The following is a 13,832-nucleotide window of genomic DNA, read 5'->3' as shown; positions in this document are numbered from 1 at the left end:
TAATAGATGTATCTTTGAATTAACACATTAAATAAATTAAATAAAAAATCTAATGGCAAATCTTAATACACTGTTATAAATTTGAAGTAGTGAAGTTAAAAAGTTGAGATTCTGCAACATTTATCACATTATATGAATATATTAGTGATTTTTGTTGATGGCAGAGTCATGGGTACTGTTAATGCTACTGTGATTTGTTGTCTACTTTCCTGATTAAAGAAATTGCTTAGTTTCAGTTACAAGTTAGTGGAAATAAAGGCTATATTTTCCCCCATCCAAGTTCTTTCACCTCCTGAGGGAATGATGGCTCTGGTGAGGCCATTGAAGTGTAATAGTCTTTAGTAGAAAGTCAGCACCCTCACAACATTGCTTTTTTGTGGCAAGACAACGCTCTTCTCTAGTCAGTTACTTCAGTTTGCTCTTTCAGAAGCAGTTTGTGTTTTTTTTCAACCATGTAGGGCTTCAAGTTATAGGACTTTTAGCTTACCTGCAGGCCATAAGCAGAGAGTACCTTCCTTAGCAAATCTGCGTTTTCTCCATCTCTGCTTGCAACTCTATTTGAAGTTAATTTTTCTTTTAGGACTTTGTTTTAATTAACTAGGAGGAGGCAGCACATGCCAGTACTCTCAATTTTTCCTATAGTACTTCTCTACTTGCTATATGTATAGTCTCCGTTGGCATATGATCTGTTTTCCAGGTACAGTGGGTGACAATTTGACCAAATCCTTTGTCACTTTAATAAGTGTTACCAACTTTCCATCCTGCAGTATTAGAGTTCTTAATGTTTACCTCATCAGCTCCTCTAAGAGAGTGTCTTATTTTAGGTCCTATTACTTGTATCACCTCACTCCCATGTCCCACATTCCATGTTTGTTAGTAGTTGCATTCACCTGCTGGTAGAGTTCTTTTTATAGTAGTTAAACACGTAAAACTTCCTGGTAGCTCAGCGGTAAAGAATCCGCCTTCAGTGCAGGAGATATGGGTTCGATTCCTCACTTGGCATTAAAGGAAATGGCAACGCACTCCAGTATTCTCGCCTGGAAAATACTATGCACAGAGAAGCCTGGCAGACTACACTCCATGAGGTTGCAAGAGTCGGACATGACTTAGCGGCTGAGCAACAGCCAACATATAAAAAGTCTGGAAGGTAGCAGTTCAGGACTAGGATGGCAGCTTCACGTTGGTTCACCAAAAAATCAGGGACCCAGATCCCTTCTTTCGGCTCTGTGTCTTTAGCATATGACTTCCATTTCCACACATCACTTTATGGCCGAAGATGACTGTTGGCACACTAGCTGTTGTATCCACATTCAGGATAGGGCAAAAGTTGTAATAGTATCCAGAATAAAATTTGGGTTGTAGTCTTAAGGAAGAAGGCCACAATAGGTGTTAGGTGGTAGTTAGTGGTCTCTGCCATCAATCTTGCTTCTGATTACCTTGAGTGCTGAGATGCAGTAACAGGAATTATGTTTTAAAATGTTTAAATATATACATGTATATATATGACCCCCTGACATGCATGTGATCAGAATGACTGCTGTGGTAATTACAAGGATTTCTTTTAAGTTCCCAGTTGCTCAGTTTTTCACATGATACCAAGTCTTAAGATAAAATGGCAAGGGCTAGGAATGGAGGGGGAAGATTCAGGCATATCTAGGTCACGACATCATAACCCTCATTATTCTTATTTTCCTTAATGCCTTCCTCTTAGGTCCATTTGGGAAAGCCAACAACATCTCTACCTATTTCCCACCTTTTCAATCCTATTGAAGTCTTGAACTTTTTCTTTATAAGCTTTGATTACTCCTCAGGTATTAGGGAGGGAGAAGGCAATGGCAGCCCACTCCAGTACTCTTGCCTGGAAAATCCCATGGACAGAGGAGCCTGATAGGCTGCAGCCCATGGGGTCGCTGAGTCAGACACGACTAAGCGACTTCACTTTCACTTTTCACTTTCATACATTGGAGAAGGAAATGGCAACCTGCTCCAGTGTTCTTGCCTGGAGAATGACAGGGACGGGGGAGACTGGTGGGCTGCCGTCTGTGGGGTCACACAGAGTTGGACACGACTGAAGTGACTTAGCAGCAGCAGCAGCAGCAGGTATTAGGGAAATTACAGAGGGAAGCCAAGCAACAGGCTGAAGTAGCTAAAATGGGAATCTGTAATCCTGTCAGTGGCAGTATTTCATTAAGTGAGGTCAGAATCCCCTTCCTCCTCCTGTGTCATGACTTAGGGTGGAGTTGTTAGATCTTGATACTCTTTACCGTTTCATTGTATGCAGAGAAAATTCCTTATGCAGCTCCTTGTAAGCAATAGATACCATTATAGATTTAAGAACTTCAGACATAATTTCTTCATGCCTTGCTTTATCCTACAAGTAACATTATCTTCTTATCTTTACTTCCATCTCCCCATTTTTCTCTCCTCTTCTAGTAGACCTTTCTGTCTCTGTGTAGCGCTACTTGTCAGTCTGTGCTGAGTCATGCTTTTTTCTAGTTCATAAAGGACTTCAGTCCTGTGGTTTTCCTTCCTCATACTGTTGAATCCTCTTTTCTTTTACCTCTTGCTTTTAGCTTATAAACATGTTTGATCTTGTTTGGGGAGGAGCATACCCACACCTTCATTGGATAGTCACTCTTCCGATCATTTAAACACCCTTTACCCACTCACTGTATACCTAGGCATTGCAGGAACAGAAAAGAATTAGAAAGTTCCGTCTTCTAAGGAGCTCATGGCCTCACGAAAGAGTTGAAGATAATTGAATTGTGTAAGTTCTGTAATTGAAGTATTTATAATCTGTAGGGATAAGATCTAGTTCAATAAGGAGATGGAGAGTGAGAAGAGTAGATTGACAAGACTTTCTGGGCGGGGAGGTGGAAAAGGGAGTGAGGATAGAAAGCTTATGATGTAATTGTACATGTGAAAACAGTATGGTTGAGCCAGACTGAGGTTATAATTGCTCTAGGAATTTATCGAGAAGGATTAATAAACAGTAAATGAAAGCTAAAGTAGTTGAAAATGAGGCATTTAGAATTAGTATAATAGGAGAAGAGAAACCATTGAAAGTTTTTGGGCACAATGGCAGGAAAACATTGCTGACCTTTCTCTTGGAGTATATGCATGGACCCTGGAGGTGCTTAGCAGGGAGGAATCAGAGCCTACGAGGCCAGCTAGGAAGCTTTTGGAATGAGGTGAGGTAATGAGGGCCTGACATTTCTTAACCAGATTTCCATAGCCAGATTCCTCAGAGCCTCTCATGCTGTTTTTAAATCTGCCACCATCTGTTCTCTTATACAAGTGGACTTCTGTCATCACCATTCCATTGAGAGGTTTCTTTCTAAAGTTACTTGATGATCTGGCCAAATCTAATCATCATTTTTTTGTCTTCTCAGTAGAGAACCACTGCAGCAACCAGCCTAAGCAGCAACAATGGAGACACTTTTTATCTCCCCACCAGGAATATGTAAAATTGAACAAACAGCAAAGAAAACAGAAACCCAGTTTTTCAGATTTTAAATTTAAGAGAGATTTTTATAAGTTTCTTCAAATTATAATAGAACTAGTAAACATAAGCGCAACAATGGAATGCTTTTTACTCATGATGTCTTTGACTAGGCACAAATTCTTTCCAGCCTGTATAGATCTTTACTTACTTCAAGTCTTAGCTAAAGTTCTTCCTTTTGTTTCTTTTTTTTTAATTGAGTTTATTATTTATTTATTTTTACTTTACAATATTGTATTGGTTTTGCCGTACATCAACATGAATCTGCCACGGGTGTACACGTGTTCCCCATCCTAAACTCCCCTCCCAACTCCCTCCCCATAACATCCCTCTGGGTCATCCCAGTGCACCAGCCCCAAGCATCCTGTATCCTGCATCGAACCTGGACTGGTGATTCATTTCTTATATGATAGTATACATGTTTCAATGCCATTCTCCCAAATCATCCCACCTTCTCCCTCTCCCACAGAGTCCAAAAGACTGTTCTATACATCTGTGTCTCTTTTGCTGTCTCCTATACAGGGTTATCGTTACCTTCTTTCTAAATTCCATATATATGCGTTGGTATACTGTATTGGTGTTTTTCTTTCTGGCTTACTTCACTCTGTATAATTGAGTCCAGTTTCATCCACCTCATGAGAACTGATTGAAATGTATTCTTTCTAATGGCTGAGTGATACTCCATTGTGTATATGTGCCACAGCTTTCCTATCCATTCGTCTGCTGATGGACATCTACTTCCTTCTGTTTCTTAAGGCTGCAGCCCATGTTGTCTTCTACTTTTTTCTGAACCATTACAGAACTCATAGCTCTTTTTCAACTCTTTCTTGTATTTGACTTTCCTAATTGGAGTATAGTTCCTAGAGGATAAAAATTTTATCTTAATTGCTGTGTGTATAAAATTTTACTCTACAATAATCTTGTACACATGTGTAATTATAAATTCTTATTAAATGTTATAACAGTATTAAGTACCTACTTAGTGTATGTTCATGTTTTATTACTGAGATTCTCATAAAGTCAGTGGCACTGGTGGAAGAAACAGAAGTTAAAGATGATTTTCAATAGGGAGCATCTGCAATATCCGTTATATTCCAGTTTGCAATGTACTTTTACATTATCTTTGAAAATGTATGTGACTAGCTGCGTGGGGAATTTGAACAAAATAAAGCTATTTGGTAGAGACTTAATTGAGGCCAATACGATGACAGCCTGGTAAAATAGCCAATGCTTGCAGAATAAAATGTGAATAATAGCAGCAACTATCAATATCGCCACCACCAAGAGCTAACATTTATTGCCTGTTTATTGTTTGCCAGTCACTGTACTTTATGTCAGTGAGAGGTAGATACTGTTATTCTAATATTACAAATAAGTATGGTAGAAAAACTGCTAGATTGGGCATCAGGAGCTCTGAGCTCTGGTGTTAGTTCTACTATTAACTATTTGTATGAGTTAGTTTTTCATCTTTAGATTGAAGCAATTGTTCTCCGACCTGTACGGTACTTTGCCTACTCTTTGACATTCTGTGATCTCTAAATTATCTTGGCTCCTTATTCCACAAGTTTCTATAACTTATTTCATTCTGGAAACAGACATTTCTGGCTGAGATTGTAGAACAGGAGGGTGAGGTTTTTTTTTGATCTCTGAAGGTGCTGTATAGAGGAATTTAAAGTTCAGGTTTCAGAGAGATGGGAAGGGAAAATGAAAAATGTTAAACTGTTAATCAGAATATAAGAAAAAGAATATCTGGTAATGCAGATAGAATCCTCATGGCTGTCTCTTGATTTTATTGCTATTGCTTAATTTTGTTTACTTTATGGTTCATTAGTACCCTCCCTAGATACCCCTAGAGCAGTATTATTAACTAACAATTATTGAATGTTTCTTCCTAGTATAAGTTACCCATTTAATTTTTAATTCTCAAAGTAGTATTTTAACCATAGGTATTATTATTGTTTCATATCACAGATGAGATGGGGTTAAGAGATACTAACATTTTCATAGTCTCACAGATAATAACTGGTAGATTATGTACTTGAATTCCGGTCTGCTTGACTCCAGAATCTGTGTTCTCTATCATTTCTACATTGCCTTCCAGAAGTTCAGATCCTAAGCACAAAGTGTAGATTGTTTTTTGCCTATGGCCATTTGGAATGAAGGATATATGTGGGATTTTCTTTGCCACAGTTTTTTTCTTTTTACTGAGATATTTTAAGTTTCCTATTTTGTTTTCTTTTTTCATTTATTTTCATGTCAGTTAGAAGTCTTTCATGCCTCTCTGCTTTGTTGTCAGGCTCACTTTTCCTGCTTCTTTGATCCCAGGATAGGAAAGTTTATACCTCTTGTTGAAAGTTAGCCATGCTAGTGTGAAGTGTCAAGCTTTGTTTCTGTATTTTATCTTTCATTCTTAGAGCAGCTTCCTTCTCTCCAGAATATATGTTAACCTGGCAGGTGTTGTTTTTTCTTTTTTCTTTCTTTGAGTGGTAATGGTTTGAAATTTTTTGGCCTTGGAGGGAAATAGATTACAGAATTCAGATTACTGGATGTTTTTGTAAGCCTTTCCTTGAGTTTTTAACGCTTCTTTTCCTGCTTTTCATTTATGTGACTTTGTCTCTTATATCCTGTACTCCCAGATTTTAGTTTTTTAAAGCTTGTTCTTTGACTTTTTTTTAAAACCGCATGGTGCTGTCTATTCTCCATTTCTGTATTTCATCAGTGTCCTTGAGTTTGCATTCCTCTTTTCGGTCAACTCCCCCAGCTAGCTTGTCTCCTTGCTATCCTTGTCTACCCGGCTTTACTCTTCCTGCCTCCCACCTGCTCAGCTATACCTTCTTTCTTCATGTAAATTCCTGTGCCTGTTTCTCAGTTACTTCTCTGACCTCTTGCCTACACTTTACTTTTGATATTCTTTTGTATGATTTCCCTAAAATTTATGTAAAAGAAATGCCAGATATGTAGTCTTAAGTCTTAAAAGGGCCTGTGGTGTTGATGAGTAAAGAGCTGGACTGCAGACAGATTTTTTTTTTTCATACTGTGGTCCTGTCTGTCTGTTCAAAGTGACAGTCGTTTTAAGAAAACTGACATAAAAATCACTTTGTGTGTATGCATTGTTCTGTCTCTTGTATAGTTTCAAACCAAATTTGTTGTGTTTTGGAGAGGAAGAAATTAAGAAAACAATTGGAAATGTTAATCCCTTAAATATTTGGTTTGGTCATTAATATACTCAATCTTTTTCCTCCAGATGTAACTCAGGCTTTCCCTCACTTTGGAACTCCTAGATTTGTGAATATTGGATATTTTGAGAAGCAGGGGTTCTTTCCTTGATATTGACTAAGGAGTCTATTTACCTTCAGGATGACATCTGAACTGGAGAGCAGCCTAACATCTATGGACTGGTTACCACAGCTCACCATGAGAGCAGCCATCCAAAAATCTGATGCTGCACAAAATGCGCATGGAACAGGAATTTCCAAGAAGAATGCACTCCTTGATCCAAATACAACCCTGGACCAGGAAGAAGTCCAACAGCACAAAGATGGGAAACCTCCATACAGTTATGCCAGCCTCATTACATTTGCAATTAATAGCTCACCCAAAAAGAAAATGACTCTGAGTGAGATTTACCAGTGGATTTGTGATAACTTCCCATATTATAGAGAGGCTGGCAGTGGTTGGAAGGTAAGGATTTTATTTAAGTTTTTATTTTTATACTGTGAACAAGAACAATATTGGCTTCTACTGAAGGTAAAGCTTTGTGGAGGTTTATGTAATTAAAGATGAAATTCTGATTACTAGTCATTTTTAGGATGTAAAAGAAACATTTTTAATTTGATGAATAACTATTGCTGGTAGAATATTAATTTGTTATAACTTTATTGTATTAGAGGACTGACATAGCATAAAGTGGGAGTAGAGAGAATGTAGCATTCACTGGAAAACAGTACCCACAGTTCAGGTAAGTTGAGAGTCTAAGGTTCAAAAAAACCAACATAGTATTGCAATTAGTGTTGTTTTCATGATCCAAGATTTTTTGAAAACCTTTTCTTTGAAAGAATTGTAGGTTTACAGAAGAGTTATGTAAGTAGTACAACGCGTTCCTGTATCTCCTTCAACCAGTTCCTCCATGGTAACACCTTATATAACCAACCATTAACAAAACTAAGAAATTAATACTTTTGACTTAGCAGTACTGTTAGCTACTAAACTAAGTACATTACAGACTTTTTTCAGATTTCACCAGTTTTTCCACTGATGTCTTTTTATGTTCCAGGATTCATTTTGGGATCTAATCTAGGATCCCTCCTTGCATTTTGTCGTCATTTGTCATGTCTCCTTAGGCTTCTTCAGTCTGTAACTGTTCCTCATCTTTTTTTGCCTGTAATGATCTTGACACTTTTGAAGAATACTTGACACTTTTGAAAAGTTACTTGTCTGGTATTCTGTAGAATGTTCCTCGGTTTGGATATGTCTGATATTTTCTTGATTAGATTGAGGGTAGTGCATTTTGGGGAGGGATGATGCAGAAGTGATGTGTCCTCTGTATATCAGTCGTATCAGGGGGAACTTGATGTCAGTATATCTTATTACTGGTAATGGTGACCTTGGTTCTTTGGTTAAGATGGTGTCTGTCAGGTTTCTCCACTATGGAGTCACTATTTATGACTTTGTAAATTATGTTTTGGGGGAGATATTTTGGCATGCAAGTACCCTGTTTTTTCCTTAAAACTTTATTCATTTCAGCTTTCATTGGTAGATCATTACAGCAGTTTTTGTTTTCTAGCTGTGATTTTCTCTTTTCCTTTATTCCTTCCATATTAATTGGGATTCTTCTGTAAAAAAAAAAAACCTTATCCCTTCTTCCCCTTCTATTTATTTATTAATTCATTCAATCATTGTTTGTAACAGTCGGCACTCATGGATATTTATTTTTTGTATTGCTGTTATTTGTTCTTCAAATTGGTGCTGCTTTTGCCATTGGGAGCTCTTAACAAGTTGGCTCCTGTAACCATTGATATATGGTTCAATTTTTTTGTTCACTTCTTAACTTTGTGCCTCCACAAGATGTTCCAGGCTCATCTTATATCTTTCCTGCCCCAGCTCTAGAATCAGCTACCTTTTTAAGAAGTCCTACTTCCTCACCTAAGCTTTTTCAGGAACCTTCAAAGTAGTTACCTGCCTAACTTACATTATACAACAGATAATTCAACTTTCTTTGGTATCTACACATGTTGCATTCATATTCTTGTGTAGGAGTGATCCAGTGTGTGCTGTGTGGAGGTGTGTGCATTTGTTTGTGTGCATTTGTTTGTGTGCATGTGGAAGAAGGGAGTTTACAGAGCTGCCATCAGCTGGTAGTTACACTTGTTTCTCTTAATCTTTCCTGTCTTAAGATCTTTGTTTTTTTTGTTTGAATATATTTATTAAAGACATTTAGTAAATTACTGTGTACTAATGATGTGCTCTGTACTGTGCCAGATAACCAAGTGCCTTATGGGAAGGGATTTTTTTTTTTAAATCTCTTCCTCTCTTCCATGCCCCAGCATAGTACTTCCATTTAATAAGCCTTAATAAATGCAGTTTGAATGAAAGCCAGCATCCTGGTCCCACCTTTCTTTCCTAGATTTATTTTTTGTTAGTTCCCTCTCATATATTCTTTCTTCTTATATCTTAGTCCCACCTATTAGTTGTCTAAATATAGATATTTTGATTTCTTGCTTTTTTCTCTTACTTGTCCTTAGACTTTCTCGCCCTTTATTCTGTTAGCTTTATTCTGTTTATTCTTTAAGCTCATATGTAACCTCTTTTCTCCCTGTAGAATTCATCTTTTGTGTTTCTGTATGTTTTATTAACTCTATTATCAGGTGACACCAGTGGCAAAGAACCTGCCTGCCAATGCAGGAGATACAAGAGATGTCAGTTCGATCCCTGGGTTGGGAAGATCCCCTTGAGGAAGAAATGGCAACCCATTCCAGTATTCTTGCTTGGAAGAGAATCAATCCCATGGACAGAGGAGCCTTGCGGGCTGCAGTCCGTGGGGTTACAAAGAGTTGAACACGACTAAGAAACTTAGCACACAACACTATTATAGAGCTTACAGTTTTTTGTTCAGAGGTCTTATTTCATCTGAGTCCATCCGTGAGTGCCAGATTCGGTCTGTTGTATTTCTTGCTGCTGGCCAGCCCAAGTTATGGTCTGAAACTGGTTTAGAAATAGTGGTGTTTCACTTGGAAGATACGTGGTTTGAATGTAATGAAGGAGAAAAATGGGAATAGGTGGAGAAATAATGCTGCTTTTTAGAACTAAAAGATATGCCAAGGAGATTGTCTCGTTCAGTTTGTTGCATTAGGAAGCCCTTTAATATTTCTAGGGATTGCTATTTCATAATTATTCTTTTTAAAAAAGTTTTCTTCCATCCAATTTTAGGAGCCTAGAACTTGCCATAATTACTTTTAAGGTTTATTTTTGTAAACATAGAAATGTAATATTTTGAACATAAATGGAGATACATGGAAAGTGATTTATCTTCTCCTTTGCCAAGGTCTTATCTCTCTTTTCATGTTTAAAAGTTCCCATTCATTGTCCTTAGATTTGTTTAACATTGCTTGTGTAATTTTCTGTTATCTTCTTCAGGTATGGAGGAGATGGGTTAGCTGAAAATGGAAGGTCATGTAGAATTTGTGAAATGAGCCTGTATTCGATGAAAAGAGAGTTGAATAAAGATCTTAAAGCAGTTGTCATCCATCTTTCCAGAAACATAGAGCCAGTTAAAGTTACCCAGAGGAGAAAATGTTGCTGTGCTTGCTTAAAAGATTCAAATAGAATTTTAATATTTAGGTGAAGTGAAAGTCGCTTAGTCGTGTCCGATTCTGCGACCCCATGGAAGTCCATGGAATTCTCCGGGCCAGAATACTGGAGTGGGTCACCTTTCCCTTCTCCAGGGGATCTTCCCAACCCAGGGATCAAACCCAGGTCTCCCGCATTGCAGGCGGATTCTTTACCAGCTGAGCCACAAGGGAAGTGCAATATTTAGGTAAACTCCTTTTCATTTTGTGCCAAGGCATTGAAGGGAGATTACATATTAAAAACAATCCTTTGAATAATCCATCAGAGTACAAAAAATTATGTAAGTTTCCATAATTGAGTGATTTTATAATCTGAACTAGAGGAAAAGGAATTCAGATTTTTGTGCTATCCACCTTAACTGAAGAAAATTAACCTGTTATTGGAATTTAAGGTGGTAAAAAGAAAAATATGAAAGAGTAGTATTGGTATGTAGAGTATATTCTACTTTTCTGAGTGAAGGAAAAAGAAATGAGTATGTATTTGCTTATTGTAAAAAGAAATTTAGGAGTAATAAACTAGAAATACAGTAAACATAGTTATCTATAGGTATGTATAGAACTGAGGTAGAAGAGAGAGAAAGAGGGGAATGAGATTTTGAATGTACCTTTTTATATAGTTTTGAGTTTTAAAACATCTTAAGTGTTTCACACATTCAAAAACTATATGTAAGGAAAGAAAAAAGATTTAAAGAAAATCTTAAAACTGAATAAAAGTAATAGTAGTTGTAACTCAGCTAGTAAATAATCTGCCTGCAGTGCAGCAGACCGTGGTTCTATATCTGGGTTGGGAAGATCCCCTGGAGAAGGGAAAGGTGACCCACTCCAGTATTCTGGCCCGGAGAATTCCATGGACTTCCATGGGGTCGCAGAATCGGTTACCCACTCCAGTATTCTTGGGTTTCCCTGGTGGCTCAGACCATAAAGAATCTCCTTGCAGTTCGGGAGACCTGGGTTCAATCCCTGGGTTGGGAAGATCCCCTGGGGGAGAGCATGGCAGTGTACTCTAGTATTCTTGCCTGAAGATCCCCATGGACAGAGGAGCCTGGCAGGCTGCAGTCCATGGGGTTCTGAAGAGTCAGACACGACTGAGTGACTAAGCACACAGCACATACACACAGCTTTCATGTAGTCGGTCTTCTGGATTCTCTCTAGACTGAGATCTTGGGTTATTTCCTTAAAATCCTTTGTTCCTAGACTTTTGTGGTCATCTCTTGACCTTGACCTTGATTATTGTGTTCTGGTTTCTCTTGTTGTTGTTCAGTTGCTCAGTTGTGTTCAACTCTGCAATCCCATGGACTGTAGCACTCCAGGCTTCCCTGTCCTTCCCTATCTCCAGAAGTTTGCTCAGACTCATGTCTGTTGAGTTGATGATGCTGTCCAACTGTCTCATCCTCTGTCACCTCCTTCTCCTCCTGCCCTCAGTCTTTTCTAGCATCAGGGTCTTTTCTCATGAGTCAGCTCTTTGCATCAGGTGGCCGAAATATTGGAACTTCTGCTTCAGTATCAGTCCTTCCAATGAATATTCAGGGTCAATGTCCTTTAGGATTGAGTGGTTTGATCTCCTTGCAGTCCAAGGGACTTTCAAGAGTCTCCTCCAATTCTCCTTTAAACCACAGTTCAAAAGCATCAATTCTTCGGCACCCAGCTTTCTTTACAGTCCAACTCTCATATCCATACATGACTACTGGAAAAACCATAACTTTGACTAGATGGACCCATTTGTCAGCAAAGTAATGTCTCTGCTTTTTAATTTGCTGTCTAGGTTGGTCATAGCTTGTCTTTCAAGGAGCAAGCGTCTTTTAATTTCATGGCTGCAGTCACCATCTGCAGTGATTTGGGAGCCCAAGAAAATAAAGTCTGTCACTGTTTCCATTATTTCCCCATCTATTTGCCATAAAATGATGGAACCGGATGCCATGATCTTAGTTTTTTGAATGTTGACTTTTAAGCCAGCTTTTTCATTCTCCTCTTTCACTTTAATCAAGAGACTCTTCAATTCCTCTTCGCTTTCTGCCTTAAGGGCGTGTCATCTGCCTAACTGAGATTATTGATATTTCTCCCGGCAATCTTGATTCCAGCTTGTGCTTCATCCAGCCTGGAGTTTCACATGATGTACTCTGCATATAAGTCAGATAAGCAGGGTGACAGTAGACACCTTAACTCCTTTGTGACAGGATGACAATATACATACTCCTTTTCCAACTTGGAACCAGTCAGTTGGAAGTGGTCAAACTGGAGATGGCAAGATATGAGCATCAACATTTTAGAAATCAGCGAACTAAAATGGACAGGAATGGGCAAATTTAATTCAGGTGACCATTGTATCTACTACTGTGGGCAAGAATCCCTTAGAAGAAATGGAGTAGCCCCTCATAGTCAACAAAAGAGTCTGAAATGCAGTACTTGGATGCAGTCTCAAAAATGACAGAATGATCTCTGTTTGTTTCCAAGGCAAACCATTCAGTATCACAGTATTCCAAGTCTGTGCACCAGCCACTAATGCCAAAGAAGCTGAAGTTGAACGGTTCTGAAGACCTACAGGACCTTCTAGAACTAACACCAAAAAAAAGATGTCCTCTTTGTCATAGGGCTGGAATGCAAAAGTAGGAAGTCAGGAGATACCTGGAGTAACAGGCAAGTTTGGCCTTGGAGCACAAAGTGAAGCAGGGCAAAGGCTAATAGAGTTTGGCCAAGAGAATGCACTGGTCATAGCAGACACCCTCTTGCAACAACACAAGAGAAGACTCTACCCACGAACATCACCAGATGGTCAATACTGAAATCAGATTGATTATAATCTTTGCAGCCGAAGATGGAGAAGCTCTATACAGTCAATGAAAACAAGATTGAGAGCTGACTGTGGCTCAGATCATGAACTCCTTATTCCCAAATTCAGACTTAAATTGAAGAAAGTAGAGAAAACCACTAGCCCATTCAGGTATAACCTAAATTAAATGTCTTACGATTACACAGTAGAAGTGACAAACAGATTCAAGGGATTAGATCTGATAGACAGAGTGCCTGAAGAACTATGGACAGAGGTTCATGACATTGTACAGGAGGCAGTGATCAGGACCATCCCCATGAAAAAGAAATGCAAAAAGGAAAAATGGTTGTCTGAGGACGTCTTACAAATAGTTGAGAAAAAAAGAGAAGGTAAAAGCAAAGGAGAAAAGGAAAGATATACCCATCTGAGTGCAGAGTTCCAAAGAATAGCAAGGAGAGATAAGAAAGCCTTCCTCAGTGATCAGTGTGCATCGTAGGATAGAACAAATGACTACAGATATTCGTATTTTGGGAGTACCGGCTCTCACAGTGGGAGAAGAAAAATATATGTGGGAACATGGTGATTGTTGGAATTAGAGATGCCAGATTAAACTCAAGTTGAAAATAAAAATCAGTGAGAGTGCTTTTAAAATTCAGATTCCTGGGTCACAAGTCCAGAGATTATAAATTAGCCATCTTAGAGCCTAATAATCTGCATT

At 38.4% G+C, this 13,832-nt stretch overlaps 1 protein-coding gene across 10 annotated transcripts in view; it reads left to right on the top strand.

Annotated features, from left to right (window-relative positions):
- Window positions 1-13,832, top strand: part of FOXJ3 (forkhead box J3) — a 149,295-nt gene that overhangs the window by 42,909 nt on the left and 92,554 nt on the right. For all 10 annotated transcript variants that reach the window (XM_060398115.1, XM_042246600.1, XM_042246602.1 and 7 more), the window contains one exon: window positions 6,859-7,183. In XM_060398115.1, the coding sequence (XP_060254098.1) occupies window positions 6,859-7,183 (325 nt within the window). The remainder of the gene's footprint in view (window positions 1-6,858; window positions 7,184-13,832) is intronic.

This window comes from Ovis aries, chromosome 1 (genome assembly GCF_016772045.2).
Source record: "Ovis aries strain OAR_USU_Benz2616 breed Rambouillet chromosome 1, ARS-UI_Ramb_v3.0, whole genome shotgun sequence".
NCBI lineage: Eukaryota > Metazoa > Chordata > Mammalia > Artiodactyla > Bovidae > Ovis > Ovis aries.
Note: the sequence above shows the minus strand (reverse complement) of the source record. Positions and strands in the feature narration are given on the sequence as shown.